Source organism: Chelonia mydas, chromosome 14, assembly GCF_015237465.2.
Source record: "Chelonia mydas isolate rCheMyd1 chromosome 14, rCheMyd1.pri.v2, whole genome shotgun sequence".
NCBI lineage: Eukaryota > Metazoa > Chordata > Testudines > Cheloniidae > Chelonia > Chelonia mydas.
The window spans coordinates 25,923,279-25,941,507 of NC_051254.2; the positions used below are offsets into that span (position 1 = coordinate 25,923,279).

At 42.4% G+C, this 18,229-nt stretch overlaps 1 protein-coding gene across 5 annotated transcripts in view; it reads left to right on the forward strand.

Moving 5' to 3' along the window:
- The window catches only part of LOC102947197 (myosin heavy chain, skeletal muscle, adult), a 30,940-nt gene that overhangs the window by 6,308 nt on the left and 6,403 nt on the right, over positions 1-18,229 (forward strand). Inside the window, exons 14-29 of one of the 5 annotated variants that reach the window (XM_037913488.1) lie at positions 329-635; positions 963-979; positions 2,302-2,367; positions 3,719-3,806; positions 3,901-4,018; positions 4,411-4,534; positions 4,618-4,754; positions 5,837-6,092; positions 7,982-8,224; positions 8,332-8,508; positions 8,595-8,740; positions 8,817-8,907; positions 9,594-9,983; positions 16,939-17,065; positions 17,400-17,518; positions 17,828-18,024. In XM_037913488.1, coding sequence (XP_037769416.1) covers positions 329-635; positions 963-979; positions 2,302-2,367; positions 3,719-3,806; positions 3,901-4,018; positions 4,411-4,534; positions 4,618-4,754; positions 5,837-6,092; positions 7,982-8,224; positions 8,332-8,508; positions 8,595-8,740; positions 8,817-8,907; positions 9,594-9,983; positions 16,939-17,065; positions 17,400-17,518; positions 17,828-18,024 — 2,603 coding nt within the window. Of the gene's footprint in view, positions 1-328; positions 636-686; positions 716-962; positions 980-2,299; positions 2,368-3,718; positions 3,807-3,900; positions 4,019-4,410; positions 4,535-4,617; positions 4,755-5,836; positions 6,093-7,981; positions 8,225-8,331; positions 8,509-8,594; positions 8,741-8,816; positions 8,908-9,593; positions 9,984-16,938; positions 17,066-17,399; positions 17,519-17,827; positions 18,025-18,229 lie in introns of all 5 variants that reach the window. The other 4 variants (XM_037913490.1, XM_037913487.1, XM_037913489.1 and 1 more) reach the window with 4 other exon arrangements.

Sequence of the window (18,229 nt, forward strand, 5' to 3'; positions counted from 1 at the left end):
ACATTAAGAAGACCACACACAGCTTTATGACACCCTCTTTTTTCCAAGAGTGGAAATCAGGTTGGCCAGCTTTTAATCCACTCAATGTGTGCCATGTTAATTTAAATCTTTCTAGTTTTGTAATCAAAATGTCATGAGTACAAAACCAAATGACTTACAGAAATGTAAGTATATTACATCAACACTATTACCTGTCCTCCACCGCACTAGTAATATCCTCTTTTTAACTAGACCAAGAGATGGTCACATTGTTGCATCCAGAAAATCCTCATGTAATCTCTCTCTCTCTTCTCCCATCCCCCTTCTTATCTGTTGCTGTGTCTTTCAGCCAATGGGTATTTTCTCCATCCTGGAAGAGGAGTGCATGTTCCCCAAGGCGACTGATACATCTTTCAAGAACAAGCTCTATGACCAGCATCTTGGCAAGTCCAACAACTTCCAGAAGCCCAAGCCTGCCAAAGGAAAGGCTGAGGCCCACTTCTCCCTGGTGCACTATGCTGGCACTGTGGACTACAACATCACTGGCTGGCTCGAGAAGAACAAAGATCCCCTGAATGAAACCGTCATTGGGCTGTACCAGAAATCGTCAATGAAAACACTGGCTTTGCTCTTTGCCACGTATGGTAAAGATGCAGGTAATTTCTGTGAAATCCGTATTTTAATTGTTTCATAGATAGGATTAATAGAATATCAGGGTTGGAAGGGACCTCAGGAGGTCATCTAGTCCAATCCCCTGCTCAAAGCAGGACCAATCCCCAATTTTTGCCCCAGATCCCTAAATGGCCCCCTCAAGGATTGAACTCACAACCCTGGATTTAGCAGGCCAATGCTCAAACCACTACTGATTCCTCTAGAATCCCTACCAGTTCTAATCTAGTGGCACACTGTAGAGAGTGAGAAGTCATCTTCTTTCTGTGGCTTGGTCTTATTAACAAGGAAATAAAAAATCTGATCAAGTGTAGCTCAAGCCTCCTCCTTAGTATTGTCAAGACTGTGCGTTGCACACCCTAGATCCTCTTTCTCCAGACAGTCACTCCGACCTCCCTTACATATGGGTGTGATAGTAGGGCTGTCAAGCAATAAAAAAAATTAATCATGATTAATCGCACGATTATAAAAATTAATTGTGATTAATCGTGCGATTAATCACACTGCTAAACAATAATGGAATACCATTTATTTAAATATTTTTGGATGTTTTCTACCTTTTCAAATACATTGGTTTCAATTACAACACAGAATACAAAGTGTACAGTGCTCACTTTATATTTATTTTTGAGTGCTGTAGCTATCTTCAGAAATCTCACATTAGTACCTGCTTTGTGTTTTGTCAAATCTGCAGTGAAAGTGTTCTTAAAATGAACAACATGTGCTGGGTCATCATCCGAGACTGCTATAAAATGAAATATATGGCAGAATGTGGGTAAAACAGAGCAGCGGACATACAATTCTCCCCCAAGGAGTTCAGTCACAAATTTAATTAACGCATTATTTTTTTAATGAGCATCATCAGCATGGAAACATGTCATCTGGAATGGTGGCCCAAGCATGCAGGGGCATATGATCGTTTAGCATATCTGGCACATAAATACCTTGCAATGCGAGCTACAAAAGTGCCATGCAAATGCCTGTTCTCACTTTCTGGTGACATTGTTAATAAGAAGTGGACAGCATTATATCCTGTAAATGTAAACAAACTTGTTTGTCTTAGCGATTGGCTGAACAAGAAGTAGGACTGAGTGGACTTGTAGGCTCTGAAGTTTTACATTGTTTTGTTTCTGAGTTCAGTTATCTAACAAAAAAAATCTACATTCGTAAGTTGCACTTTCATGACAAAGAGATTTCAGTACAGTACTTCTATGAGGTGAATTGAAAAACACTATTTCTTTTGTTTAGCATTTTTACAGCACAAATATTTGTAATAAAAATAATATACACTGATTTCAACTACAACACAGAATACAGTATATACGAAAATGTAGAAAAACATCCAAAATATTTAATAAATGTCAATTGGTATTCTATTGTTTAACACTGCGATTAAAGCTGCGATTAAGCGTGATTAATTTTTTTAATTGAGATTAATTTTTTTGAGTTAATTGCGTGAGTTAACCGTGATTAATCGACAGTCCTAATAATGAGCTGTCTGCTGTAGCAGAAACCATTAGCCCTTTCTCAGCCTGACCAATGTTTATTAACAGGGTTGGCTGTTACAGGCAAACACCACCAGCCTGTGAGAGTAACTGTTCAAACCCCAAAGTGCGTCCTTTTAATTTTGTCCTTTTTGTGTGTGATTCAGAGGGTGGTGGCAAGAAGGGAGGCAAGAAGAAGGGTTCTTCTTTCCAGACCGTCTCTGCTCTTTTCAGGGTACAGTACATTGTTCATTATTGCGTTCTCTGTGACAGTGGTTAGGAAATTCCCTTTACATCTAAAAAGTCTATTTTCCCAATGGTCTCAGTTATGAACTTTTTAAGTCAAAAAGCCTCTTTCAGTTGCTTTTAAAGGGCCTGATCCAAAGCCCATCAAAATCAGTGGAAAGACACCCAGCTTTGGATGATGTCTAAAGTACTTCGGACAGATTCTGTTCTCATTTACACAGGATTAAACCAATAGGGCTAAATTTACCCCCTACTGTGGCCACTATGTACTGGTATTAGTAGGCCTGGCTGCCCGCCTTAGGCTGCCTGCCTGCCGAGCATGGGGGAATGTGCAGAAGGAGTAGGGCCAGCACAGTGGGTCCAAGACCACCTGCTTTCCAGCAACTGGCACAAGGGATATGGTGGAGGGAAAGCGGCATGGTTCAGCTAATGTCTGGAAGCGAGAACAGGCTGTTGGTGCTATGGGCAGTAGGCACATCTTAGAACTGCCCAGGGATTGCTTTGAACTGTGTCTCGGGGCAGCCTTTGTAGCTAACAATGCAGCCTCCCTCCTGATTTGTGCCACGTGCAGCAGCGTCAGATCTGAGGAGGTGGCTCATAGTAACTCCATTTCTATTCCGTGGCAGAGTTACTCTGAATATACCTAGGTGTAACGGAAAGCAGAGTCTGTCCTTTTGTCTCCTCTCCCAGGATGAAGATGTCAGAAACAAATATGTCAAATCAAATTAGTCTTAAGAGAACCGCCCCAGAGATGCTGTTATAGAATTTAATATTCCCCTTCCTGCTTCTTTCGCTTTCAGTGGAAATTGTTACAGGGTCATGTGCAGCCTTCCACTCAGCTCTGGATTTCAGGGATGTTAATGGCCCATACTGCCTACATTTCAAACACCTGAAAACACAGAAGTGTGTCATTTGTTAGCCTCTTCTGCCACTGTATTTGCCCCCTTTCTCTCCCATTCCCGCTGCATTTTCCAATATAATCAACAGAAAGAAATACCTTGTTCAGAATGACGGCCTGATGTTTGCAGATAATCATCTTTCTCTGAAAATTTCCTCTTTTGGCTTCCATAACAGCCCTTGTGGCCATTTCCCATTAGTTTCTGGTCCTGTCTTAGTAGCCTTTTCCAGCTTGCTCAAGTAGTGCTACTTTCAGAGTTTTATATGCCAGTTTAATGACCGTGTTCAAGATCCAAAGAAAGCGGGCACCTTAGGTTAGAATGAGCCCAGCTGGGAAGTTTTGCAAGCTAGTCTGATTACATTGGTTATGGGTTTACTGCGTCTATCAGTGCAGATACAGATGCAACTTTGATTAACTTAAACCTTTGCTTATGGTCTCACAGGAGAATTTAAACAAGCTGATGAGCAATCTGAGAAGCACTCATCCTCACTTTGTGCGGTGCATCATTCCCAATGAAACGAAGACACCCGGTAAGACGCGCCAGTGTACAGAGATCTTAGTGAGATGCAGCCATTCCCTCTGGGCTGCACAATAAGGTACTAATTCATGCTGTGATTTGTTAAGGTGCCATGGAACATGAACTCGTACTACACCAGCTAAGGTGTAATGGCGTGCTGGAAGGGATCAGAATCTGCAGGAAAGGATTCCCCAGCAGAGTCATTTACGCAGACTTTAAACAGAGGTCAGACTCCTCCAGTCCCTGTTCCATTTTCTCTCTGTGTGGAATAGCTTGCCTTTTCTAACTACTTTAACTATTGTAGTCACTGCAGTGCCCACACATGCTGTGTGTATAGAAGAAATTTAGGACCAAAATGGTATAGTCCAAAAAGCAGCAAAAATGCCACACTTTTCCTGTGTGTGGGGAGGGGAAGGGGCTGGGTGATCAGTGGAGTGGCCATGCTAGGTGACTGTGTAGCCCTTTAAATACCATAAAGCTGAATTTCATGATGGGTCTGTCTGTGGGACCTCAGAATAGGGGCTTCATGGGAGGACAAAGGCAGTGACAGAGACATGGCCAGTGTGGCCAGAATTGTGAGCAATGTGAGCTTCTTCATATTTTGTTTTCTCCCACAGATATAGGGTTTTAAATGCAAGTGCCATTCCAGAAGGACAGTTCATGGACAGCAAGAAGGCTTCTGAGAAACTACTTGGGTCCATTGATGTTGATCACACCCAGTATAAATTTGGTCACACCAAGGTACAAACACTCTGATTCAAACACCGTCTATTTGTATTTTGTACAGAATGAAAGTGATTGTCTTTAACATTCTCTTCCTCAAGGTGTTCTTCAAAGCAGGACTTCTGGGTGTTCTAGAGGAGATGAGAGATGATAAACTGGCACAGCTTATCACCCGCACACAAGCCATGTGTCGTGGCTTCCTGATGAGAGTGGAATTCAAGAAAATGATGGAAAGAAGGTAGAAATGTACTGCATTTGATCTGTTGGGTTTGTGTCACCCCACAGAGGTGAAATGAACAGAATTGGAGGGGTGGATTCTGTCTAACTTAGATCTCATTAATCCACTGTATGTGTGAGCACTTGGGAGTAGAGCTGGGTGAAAATTTTCAGACAAATAGTTCGTTTGCTGAAAAATGCAGTTTCAGGTTGACCTAAACTAGTCACAAAATTGCTGATAGTTTAGTACCAAAAACTGGGGCTAGAGTCACCAGGAAACTGAAATTCTACATATAGACAACCAAAGGAGAAGGTAGAGACATAGCGCCACATCCACCTTCCCCTGTGGTCTGGGAATCTAGCCCTTCTTTTCCTTTGCTTTTATTAAATGAAAGTTTAAAAAGCCTGAACTCAAACCAAAAAGTTTTATTCAATCTTAAATGAAATTTTCCACCGTTTTCAATTCACTGAAAATTCAGAAAAACATTAGTTTTGGTTTAACCCAAACTGAATTTTTTTTTATTTTATTTTTCGGAACTGCCAGTGAACCAACGAATCAATTATTTGCCCAGCTCTATCTGGGAGTGTAAATCGGTATAACTGGTATACCAAGGAGCAAGAAGAAGGTGTAATAAAGTGTGTGTTAGACTAGGGGTGGCCAACTTTAACTTACACCTTCCAGTTGGGTACTTTTATGCTAAATTCTCTTTGGCTCCTCAGAATGTGAGTTACACCAGTTCAGAGTCCCTTAGACTCCAAAACACTCATCAGAGGGAGTAGGTCAGTTACAGATGTGATGTGTAAAGAGGGAGCAAAAGTTCATTCCGGTTTGTGAGTGTGAGTCAAGACTTTAGTTCAACATGCACATTGAGGAGACCGACAGTGGAGTTTTACTCCCCCTAGACTTTCTGAGGCTCAAGCAGGTCCAGAGTCTGTAACCCTTAGAGTAGTATGTTTTCATGTGAGTGGCCCCATTTGAACTCAAATGAGGCTACTTGGCTGAATAAATTCTACTCACAATTAGTAGAATTGCAGTATCTGGCCTTTGGACTCACCTCTGAATTTGGCCCATAACACTGACCATATATTCTGATGACATTATAGAGAGTCCATCTTCTGTATCCAATACAATGTTCGCTCATTCATGAATGTCAAGCACTGGCCCTGGATGAAGCTGTACTTCAAGATTAAGCCCTTGCTGAAGAGTGCTGAAGCTGAGAAGGAGATGGCCAACATGAAGGAAGAGTTTGAGAAAACGAAGGAGGAGCTTGCTAAGTCTGAGGCAAAAAGGAAAGAACTGGAGGAGAAAATGGTGACCCTGCTGCAAGAGAAAAACGACCTGCAGCTCCAAGTGCAGTCTGTGAGTATCACCAGTGCATTCGACCCTTATTGCACAGTAGAAAGGTCCAAGCTGAAACTTCCAAATGCAACTTTCCCATGAAGCATCCCATTAATAGCACTGGGATCAGTGTTTGGCCAAGATAAAATATTCCCCGTGTTTAAAATATAAAGTATCAAAAAGAAAGTATAGGTGTATAAATAAATAAATAGCAATACTCCCAGCCACGTATGACAGGTCATGCCCTAAAACAAGGTGAGAGCAAGCAAATTCGGAGAAGCAAAGTTATGCTCTTTAAATACGTCTGCCTCATCCATGGCAACTTAGGCTACACCTACAGTACAAACTATGGTTGGTGGCCTGTAAGGGTACACGTGGCTACCCATGGCAGTGAAAAGCCGGCTACAGCCACATTGCAGTTTGCAGCTACATGTGTCGTGTGAGGCTCTGGCAGAGAGTAGACAGCAGGAAAAGGTTTCAGCTGCCGCTCCCCTGCCAGAGCCTTTCCCTGCTGGTGGAGTCCTTCCGTGTGGGGAAAGCAGAGAACAGCAATGTAAGCAGGGAGGCCCGGCTTGGGCAAGTAGAGAACCGTGTATGTGCGTGAGGACATACCCACACCCTTCAGGCATGTCTGTACTCTACTTGCCTCAGCCTGGCCTCACTGTCTACACTCCTATTTGTTACCCATGCTAGGGGCTACCGAAAGAAGCATGCAGTGGAGACATACCCTTACTGTGACAATCCCAATGTATTCACATGCCATGATGAATTCACACATCTGCTGTACTATTTATATTTATTGTGCCACTGATGTTACCATTCAGGGCTGGATTAAGGCAGTTGGGGACCCGACACAGACCATGACGCGGAGCTTTCTGTGGCTCCACCCCTACATCCCCACCCCATAATGTGGTCTCCCCACACAAACACACTTAGAGTGGCAGCAGCAGGGAGGCTACTCCTTGGGGGCAGGGTCTCTGTTGCCCACCAGAGCAGCAGGTCTTTGTGCTCACACCCCTAGAGAGGAATGGGGCAATTCTGCCCTCTCAGACTTTTGTTTTAGGTTGTCTGCAAACTCATGCAGTTGACACTGCATCAAATAAACTTGGGTCACATTTTCAACTTGTTCTTCATAACCGTGAAGGCTAGAAACTTACTTTATTTTCTTAACTGTGTGCTGAGATTTTCCTGTAATTACATGACAGAGTAGAGGCTCTATACATGAGTTTATAGTGTTTATGCCTTAATCTGTCTCAGTTACCACCCTGTGAAAACAATGAACTGTAGAGAGAGTTTTAAAACATGAGCCACAGGATGTGCATAAAACGTTAAGGAAAGTAGATGAGTGCATACTCAGTAGATTTTTGCATTGGCTGTAACCCTATTATTTCTCAGGCAAGTTCTTTGAAGGATTAGTCTTTAGTTTTAACACTATGTAGATGCAAAAGCTAGACCCTGCAAATGGATCAGCCCCCAAGCAGCCTCATTGACTTCAGTGGGGCTCTGTGTGGGTGCAGAGTCCACCCGTGTGGACTCCTATAAAGTCCTGGGTTTCATGAGAGTAGATCCATTTGCAGGATCTAGCCTCAAATTTGATCTTAAAAGTAAAGCCATACTTGAGGCACTAAAAATATTTGCCAAATATGTCAACTGGTAAGAGATGCTTCATTTACGGTGAGATATTTAAAAAATATTCGTTTTTCATTTCTAAATTTTGTTGAAGACATAGAACTTTTAGGCCAAATGGCTGTTTTTTTAAAAGAATATTATGAGTCACTGATAGTACGAGTTAAAAATAGAAGTGTCATCCCAACAGATGTGGTAAAAATTATTATGATACAAACACCAGTTAAAAAAAAGAAAAACAAAAAAACGTTTTAGAAAAGATCCTAATAATGGATTCACTGTAGGAATCTGATAGCTTGGCTGATGCTGAGGAAAGATGTGACCAGCTGATCAAAACCAAAATCCAACTTGAAGCTAAAATTAAGGAGGTGACTGAAAGAGCAGAGGATGAGGAGGAGATGAACGCTGAGCTGACAGCCAAAAAGAGGAAACTGGAGGACGAGTGTTCAGAGCTGAAGAAAGACATTGATGACCTTGAGTTAACATTGGCCAAGGTTGAAAAGGAAAAACATGCCACAGAAAACAAGGTATAAGGCAGAATCTCTAACGAACTTTCTAAAATATGACACTGCTGGTTCACAAACAATAATGTTTTGTATCCATTTTCTTTAACTACCTTTGTTCAACTCTGCAGGTGAAAAACCTCACCGAGGAGATGGCAGTTCTGGATGAGACCATCGCTAAACTGACAAAGGAAAAGAAAGCCCTCCAGGAGGCCCATCAGCAGACCCTGGATGACCTGCAGGCAGAAGAGGACAAAGTGAACACACTGAGCAAAGCTAAAACCAAGCTGGAGCAGCAAGTGGACGATGTAGGCACAATAACATATGGAGAGAACAAAACCAGTGTGACATTAGGCTCTTGTTCGCAGAGAATTTATGGCCTTTTTCTGTTTAGCTTGAAGGGTCGCTGGAGCAAGAGAAGAAGATTCGCATGGACCTTGAAAGAGCGAAGAGGAAACTTGAAGGAGATTTGAAGCTGGCCCAGGAATCCACAATGGATTTAGAAAACGATAAACAGCAGCTGGAGGAAAAACTGAAGAAGTAGGTCTGGTTTGCAGGGGGTATACTGCAGATCCATTTTGTTCCAGCACTAACTTTTTTTTTTCCGTGTGAAAAGGAAAGACTTTGAAATCAGTCAGCTCCAAAGCAAAATTGAGGATGAGCAAGTCCTGGGCATCCAGCTGCAGAAGAAGATTAAAGAGTTACAGGCTAGTCATACATTTTTTCTTTTCTGTCCTTCAGAACAAATTTAGTTAAAAGGAAGCCATCTTTCTTAGGAAGAAGAAAAAGGAGTACTTGTGGCACTAAAGCTTATGCTCAAATAAATGTGTTAGTCTCTAAAGTGCCACAAGTCCTCTTGTTCTTTTTGCGAATACAGACTAACTCGGCTGCTACTCTGAAAGCTATCTTTCTTAGGCATGGTCTATATTAGGTTGACAGAGTTATGTCAGCCAGGGGTTTGATAAAAGCACATCCCTGACTGATATAGATTTGGCGACCTACCCCCCAGTGTAGATGCAGCTGTGTTGGTGGAAGAAAGCTTTTGTTGATATAGGCAGTGCTGACGAGAGTAGGGAGAAAGGAGGGACAGTTGTACCAGGGCCCTGAGCTCAGGGGACCCCAAAAACATGTTTAACATCTGTGTAAATAAAGTGAAATGGAAAGAGGTGGACCCAGTGAACATGATGTACCAGGGACCCAAATTTCTCTCAGTGGGTTTGGACGTAGCTACCCTAGTTCAGGGAGGTGATGTTTCCTTGCCACCAGAATCCCCTGTTGTCAGTGTAAGCTGCATCTATTCTACGGAGTTATGCCAGCAGTACTCTGCTGACAGCCATACTGGTGTTGACCCCAGACTGAAGCCACAGTCTTAGTGTTTCCTGTTGTTCTCCAGGCTCGTATTGAGGAACTGGAGGAGGAGATAGAGGCTGAACGTGCCTCTCGGGCGAAAGCGGAGAAGCAGCGGGGTGATCTCTCCAGGGAACTCGAGGAGATCAGTGAGCGTCTGGAAGAAGCTGGTGGAGCCACAGCGGTTCAGATTGAGATGAACAAGAAGCGTGAGGCAGAATTCCAGAAAATGCGCCGAGACCTTGAGGAGGCCACTCTGCAGCACGAAGCCACAGCCGCTGTCCTCCGGAAGAAGCACGCGGACAGCACGGCAGAGCTTGGGGAGCAAATCGACAACCTGCAACGAGTCAAGCAGAAGCTGGAGAAGGAGAAGAGTGAACTGAAGATGGAGATTGACGACCTGGCTAGTAACATGGAGACTGTCTCCAAAGGCAAGGTAAAGAGCTGTGTATTGAAAGTGCTGTCTTTATCCTAAGTGTTATTGCAGTGTAAAAGAATGAAAGATTTTTAATCATCATTTTATCATGTTTAATTATACAAAAGATTGTAAGAGCAGGATATGAGCTGACTGTAAGTTGGATTCTAACAGAATTATTTACAGTTTAATTTGTATAAAACATACATAAAATCTCAAACAGGACCAAGAAGTTTATAAGCTCCAAATACAGTTATTACTGAATTAATAGCCATCACACTTAGAGGATTATAATAATTAGCATTATATTGTTTTTTAAATTGAATTATTAAAATGTATATGAAACATATTACTCTACCATACAATACTGAATATGCAAGTCTACATCTTATAAACTAGATTAAAAGAATATTAAAGTTGCAGAGTCAAGCACAAGCACACAAAAGTAAAACAGTCATAGAGTAGTTTTTAAACTAAGGGCTGGGGGAAGCCAACAGGTGCAGAGAAGCTCGTGGTTCAGACAGAGACATCGCTTAGGGGAGGATCTATTAATGGAGAGTCTCTATGTCCTAGTAAGGAAGAGAGGATGGAAGATGATAAAATACAGGTAGTATCTGATGAGATACAGTCAAATGAAAAAGAGTCCCATTCAATTACATCACATGATGGCAGACAGCTAAAAACTGACAATTATTTTAAGTGCTTATACACAAATGCTAGAAGTCTAAATAATAAGATGGGTGAACTAGAGTGCCTCATATTAAATGAGGATATTGCTATAATAGGCATCACAGAAACTTGGTGGAATGAGGATAATCAATGGGACACAGTAATACCAGGGTATGAAATATATCGGCAGGAGAGAACAGGTCGTGCTGGTGGGGAGTGGCACTAGATGTGAAAGAAAGCGTAGAATCAAATGAAATAAAAACGTCAAATGAACCAAACTGTACCATAGAATCTCTATGGGATAATAATTCCATGCTTGAATAATAAGAATATAGCGGTAGGGATACACTACCGACCACCTGACCAGGATGGTGATAGTGACTGTAAAATGCTCAGGGAGATTAGAGAGGTAATAAAAATAGAAAACTCAATAATAATGGGGGATTTCAACATTCCCCATATTGACTGGGTACATATCACCTCAGAATGGGATGCAGAGATAAAGTTTCTTTACACCTTAAAATTACTACTTCTTGGAGCAGGTAGTCCTGGAACCCACAAGAGGAGAGGCAATTCTTGATGCAGTCCTAAGTGAAGCACAGGATCTGTTCTAAGAAGTGAATATAGCTGAACCGCTTGGTAATAGTGACCATAATATAATTAAATTTAACATCCCTGTGGCGAGGAAAACACCACAGTGGCCCAACATGGTCACATTTAATTTAGAAAGGGGAACTACACAAAAATGAGGAGGTTAGTTAAACAGAAATGAAAAGGTACAGTTCCAAAAATAAAATCTCTGCAAGCTGCATGGAAACATTTTAAAGACACCATAATAGAGGCTCAACTTAAATGTACCCACCAAATTAAAAAGCATAGTAAGAGAACCAAAAAAGAGTCATCGTGGATAAACGACAAAGTAAGAGAAGCAGTGAGAGGCAAAAAGGCATCCTCTAAAAAGGGGAAGTTAAATCCTAGTGAGGACAATAGAAATTAGCATAAACTCTAGCAAATGAAGTGTAAAAATATAATCAGGAAGGCCAAATAAGAATTTGAAGAACAGCTATCCAAAGACTCAAAAAGTAATAGCAAAAAAATTTTAAGTACATCAGAAACAGGAAGCCTGCTAAAGAATCAGTGAGGCCACTGGAAAATCGAGATGCTAAAGGAGCACTCAAGGACGATAAGGCCATTGCGGAGAAACTAAATGAATTCTTTGCATTGGTTTTCACAGCTGAGACTGTGAGGGAGATTCCCAAACCTGAGCCATTCTTTTTAGGTGACAAATCTGAGGAACTGTCCCAGACTGAGGTGTTATTTGATGAGGTTTTGGAACAAATTGATAAATTAAACAGTAATAAGTTGCCTGACATTCACCCAAGAGTTCTGAAGGAACTCAAAAGTGAAATTGCAGAACTACTAACTGTGGTATGTAACCTATCATTTAAATCAGCTTCTGTACCAGATGACTGGAGGATAGCTAATGTGACACCAATTTTTAAAAAGGGCTCCAGAGGTGATCCCAGCAATTACAGGCCAGTAAACCTGACTTCATAGAATCATAGAATAACAGAGTTGGAAGGGACCTCTGGAGGCTATCTAGTCCAACCCCCTGCCCAGAGCAGGACCAATCCCAACTAAATCATCCCAGCCAGGGCTTTGTCAAGCCTGACCTTAAAAACTTCTAAGGAAGGGGATTCCACCACCTCCCTAGATAACGCATTCCAGTGTTTCACCACCCTCCTAGTGAAACAGTTTTTCCTAATATCCAACCTAAATCTCCCCCACTGCAACTTGAGACCATTACTCCTTGTCCTGTCATCTGCTATCACTGAGAATAGTCTAGATCCATCCTCTTTGGATCCCCCTTTCAGGTAGTTAAAAGCAGCTATCAAATCCCCCCTCATTCTTCTCTTCCGTAGACTAAACAATCCCAGTTCCCTCAGACTCTCCTCATAAGTCATGTGTTCCAGTCCCCTAATAATTTTTGTTGCCCTCCGCTGGACTCTCTCCAATTTTTCCACATCCTTCTTGTAGTGTGGGGCCCAAAACTGGACCCAGTACTCCAGATGAGGCCTCACCAGTGTCGAATAGAGGGGAATGATCACGTCCCTCGATCTGCTGGCAATGCCCCTACTTATACACCCCAAAATGCCATTGGCCTTCTTGGCAACAAGGGCACACTCTTGACTCATATCCAGCTTCTCGTCCACTGTCACCCCTAGGTCCTTCTCTGCAGAACTGCTGCCTAGCCATTCGGTCCCTAGTCTGTAGCGGTGCATTGGATTCTTCCGTCCTAAGTGCAGGACTCTGCACTTGTCCTTGTTGAACGTCATCAGATTTCTTTTGGCCCAATCCTCCAATTTGTCTAGGTCCCTCTGTATCCTATCCCTACCCTGCAGTGTATCTACCACTCCTCCCAGTTTAGTGTCATCCGCAAACTTGCTGAGGGTGCAATCTACACCATCCTCCAGATCATTAATGAAGATATTGAACAAAACCGGCCCCAGGACTGACCCTTGGGGCACTCCGCTAGATACCGGCTGCCAACTAGACATGGAGCCATTGATCACTACCCGTTGATCCCAACAATCTAGCCAACTTTCTACCCACCTTGTAGTGCCTCCATCCAGCCCATACTTCTTTAACTTACTGACAAGAATACTGTGGGAGACCGTGCCAAAAGCTTTGCTAAAGTCAAGGAACAACATGTCCACCACTTTCCCCTCATCCACAGAGCCAGTTATCTCTTCATAGAAGGCAATTAGATTAATCAGGCATGACTTGCCCTTGGTGAATCCATGCTGACTGTTCCTGATCACTTTTCTCTTGTCTAAGTGCTTCAGAATTGATTCCTTGAGGACATGCTCCATGATTTTTCCGGGGACTGAGGTGAGGCTGACTGGCCTGTAGGTCCCAGGATCCTCCTTTTTCCCTTTTTTAAAGATTGGCTCTACATTAGCCTTTTTCCAGTCTTCCGGGGCTTCCCCCGATCACCATGAGTTTTCAGAGATAATGGCCAATGGCTCTGCAATCACATCCGCCAATTACTTTAGCACTCTCGGATGCAATGCATCTGGCCCCATGGACTTGTGCAGGTCCAGTTTTTCTAAATAGTCCCTAACCACTTCTTCCTTCACAGAGGGCTGGCCTCCCTCCTCCCAGCACCAAGCAAACTAGTTGAAACTAAGAACAGAACTGTCAGACACATAAGTGAACATAATTTGTTGGGGAAGAGTCAACATGGTTTTTGTAAAGGGAAATCATGCCTCACCAATCTACTAGAATTCTTTGAGGGGGTCAACAAGTGTTCTTAGATTTTCAGAAAGCCTTTGACAAGGTCCCTCACCAAAGGCTCTTAAACAAAGTAAGCTGTCATGGGATAAGAGGGAAGGTCCACTCATGGATCAATAACTGGTTAAAAGATAGGAAACAAAGGGTAGGAATAAATGGTCAGTTTTCAGAATGGAGAGAGGTAAATAGTGGTGTCCCCCAGTGGTCTGTACTGGGACCAGTCCTAATCAACATATTCATAAATGATCTGGAAAAAGGAGTAAACAATGGGGTAGCAAAATTTGCAGATGATAGAAAACTAGTGAACATAACTAATTCCAAAGCAGACTGTGAAGAGCTACAAAGGGATCTCACAAAACTGGGTGACTGGGCAACAAAATGGCAGATTAAATTCACTGTTGATAAATGCAAAGTAATGCACATTAGAAAACATAATCCCAACTATACCTACAAAATGATGGTGTCTAAATTAGCTATTACCACTCAAGAAAGAGATCTTGGAGTCATTGTGGATAGTTCTCTGAAAACATCCATTCAATGTGCAGTGGCAGTCAAAAAAACAAACAGAATGTTGGGAATAATTAAGAAAGAGATAGATAAAAAGACACAAAATATCATATTGCCTCTATATAAATCCATGGAACACCCACATCTTGAATACTGCGTGCAGATATGGTCACCCCTTCTCAAAAAAGATATATAGTAATTGGAAAACGTTCAGAAAATGGCACAAAAATGACTAGGGGTATGGAACAGCTCCTGTATGAGGAGAAATTAATATGTCTGGGACTTTTCAGCTTGGAAAAGAGATGACTAAGAGAGGATATGATAGAGGTCTATAAAATCATGACTGGTGAGGAGAAAGTAAATAAGGAAGTGTTATTTACTCCTCATAACACAAGAACTAGGGGTCACCAAATGAAACTAAGAGGCAGGAGGTTTAAAACAAACCAAAGGAAGTATTTCTTCACACAAATCACAGTCAACCTGTGGAACTCTTTGTCAGAGGATGTTGTGAAGGCCAAGATTATACCAGGCTTCAAAAATTAACTAGATAAAGTCACGGAGGATATGTCCATCAATGGCTATTAGCCAGGATAGGCAGCGATGGTTACCCTAGTCTCTGTTTGTTAGAGGCTGGGAATGAGGAACAGGGGATGGGTCACTTGATGATTACCTGTTTTGTTCATTCCCTCTGAAGCACCTGGCATTGGCCACTGTCAGAAGACAGGATACTAGGCTAGATGGAACTTTGGTCTGACTCAGTATGTTCTAACAGCAATGAATATGCCAGAATTATCGCTGCCCATGGAGAGGCAAACTTAATTCTGGTATCACTTAGCTTTTGAGTGCTTCAGTTTGCAATCGTAAAGCTCTTTTAAAGTAGGGAGATGGTGTTATGCAAAATTTTAGGGTTTTTTTTTAATAAAGCAGACTGAAAAACCAGAAATTTCATCAAGTGTGATCATGTTGATCCCCCTAAAATGGTCATCAGTAGGGTTGAAACCTTTAGATCCACAGCAACCTGAGCTAAATGAATAACTGGTAGCAATAGTAAGCTCTTATCCTCTATGTGGACCAGCCTCTAGAGAGGGATGACACACACGTTTTATCAGTGGGTCATACAACTTTGTGATACAACTGAGGAATACTAAGTATAAGTAGGGTTGGCAGAATTTGATAATTTTTTTTATAATTTTGATGGATAATATTGATGTTTATTTTGAAGCATTTTTAAAAAATTATATATATTTAATTTTTAACAGTTGTACAGAATTATGGGTTTTAAGCATTTTTATGTATTTAGATTTTCACATTTTCACAAAATTATGAGGGGTCATACTATGTAGGGGATCAGACAATTATTCAATGACAGTAGAGGTTGAGATTCAAAAAGTTAAAGCTTTTTCAATGTTAAAACACAAACTGACAGCATCACATGTCAAAATATACAAAATAAAAAGCCTTAAATCAAACTCTAAGAAGTTTTCAAGCAGCATTTTCCTGACTTTTCCTATCTGTAAATTTTGTTTATTGTCAATGGAAATTTTTATGTTGATTTGTGTGCATGGTGACATCAATGATTATTGACATTTACTGATAAAAATCGAATCCTTCCAAGTTTAGGTGTAAGGATTTCTTGGTTGTATTCCTGATTTTGGAGGGGAGTGTGGGCTAGCAGTTACAGACAGCACAGCCAACCATATAGGCTTGCCACATCCATTCTGCAAAGCAGAGTGCCTGGAGTTTGTATTTTCCATGTTAGCACACTGGATTCCATGCCACAGTCTGCTGGAAGTGACTTGTACAACCTCATAGTTCCCATCTGTAGAATGGGGGGAAATTATATTTGCCTGACTCCCAAAGTCAGGGCATGAATCCTTGTTCAATAATAAGGGCTTTGGAGTGCATAGAACATTAACATCAGTCAGTAAAAGACCTGGAACTAGAACTCATGGCCTGCTCCTGCCTCCCAGATCAGCACCCTACCCCATAGCCCTGACCGCAATTGTCAAGCTCTGTGTGGCTCCATGTGACATTTCCTGCCAGTGGAAAATAGCCACTTATTTAATCACTTCGCCCCAGGGCACCCCAGAGCACTGGGGATGGGGTGGAGGGAGGCAGGAGCCTACTTGTCACATCAGAGGGGATGGCTGGAGAGGCTTCTTGGGCAGTCTGCAGAGGAGAGATACCAGGGACCTTCCTGGGGTGGTAATAGGGCTGACGCAACCTCTACCATCCTGTGTCTGCTTCCCATTACCATACTTTCTGTCCTATTCCACTAAGGTCTCAGCCTGTCCCTCTCTCCCCAGGCCCCCTCTTTGCTCCCTTCCCCTACAAAGTGTGTCTCATTTTACCTTTTGGACACATTTTTGCACACAGATTCATGACGGGTGAGGTTTCCTCACTAATTGAGCCCACATGTGTTTGTCATGACAAAGATCTCAATGATCTCAGAATGCTGAAGAGCCCATGTGTTTATCCTCTTTCTTGTTGTCCATTTCACACAAAGGCAAACCTTGAGAAGATGTGCCGCACTCTGGAAGATCAGCTTAGCGAGGTTAAGACAAAGGAAGAAGAGCATCAGCGTACGATCAATGACCTCAGTGGTCAAAGAGCTCGTCTACAGACAGAATCAGGTAAGATGCATACATGTTTTTTGATGTAGATATTTTGAGAGGAGGAGATATGAGGTGCAAAAGGGACGAAATTGCCATCCTATGGAAAAACTGCATATCCACCTGCTATTAGAATGAAACCATAGCACCCTAGAGAACAGAGGGGGAAAGGTCCTCCCCAGCCCCTGCCAATATCCACCTGCTATTAGAAGATCTCGAACTATGACTTGGATGAATTGAGAACTCAGGTTATTTGCTTTTCTTTAAAGTATTTCCATTTGTAGTTAATAAATGACTATATCATTTTCCAGTCAGTGAAATTAAATCCCTCCTATTTCATTTTCACTTTTTTTAGGTGAATTTGCACGCCAGGTAGAGGAAAAAGATACTTTGATTTCTCAGCTCTCAAGAGGCAAACAGGCATTTACCCAACAGATTGAGGAACTTAAGAGGCATCTAGAGGAGGAGATAAAGGTGAGGATTTTTCCAAAGCCTTTTCTGTGAAGCTGGATTCTTGTTGTGAGCAAAATGCTTTAACCTCAAATGAAACCATAGCACGCTAGAGAACAGAGGGGGAAAGGTCCTCCCCAGCCCCTGCCAATGCAGGATTGTTCCCTACAGTATATTTAAGAATATTTTATTCTGTCCCAGCTTTAAATTTGCATCCATCGAATCTCGCACCACTTCCCCAGGATAGCGTTCCACAGTCTGACAGAGCTCACTGTCAGGAGGATCCTCAGGATATTTAGCTACATCACTGTGCTACTCCTGTTGTGTCTCCAGGCTAAGAACGCACTGGCCCACGCCTTGCAGTCTGCTCGCCATGACTGCGACTTGCTCCGGGAGCAATATGAGGAGGAGCAGGAAGCCAAGGGTGAGCTGCAACGCGCCCTGTCCAAGGCCAACAGTGAAGTTGCCCAGTGGAGAACCAAATACGAGACGGATGCCATTCAGCGCACAGAGGAACTGGAAGAGGCCAAGTATGTGCTGGGATGGAGGACTGGAAGAGGCCAAGAACTAAATGGGGAAATGTGAAGAGGCTAGTGATATGCTCAGGATGGGACTGGAAGAGGCCAAGGATGTGCTTTGGAGAGGGTGATTAGAGGACATGCAGAATATCCATTTAGTGGTATGGGTTGGAAAATGGCAAACATGCTCATTAGGTTTAGAAAGACTGAGAGAGGC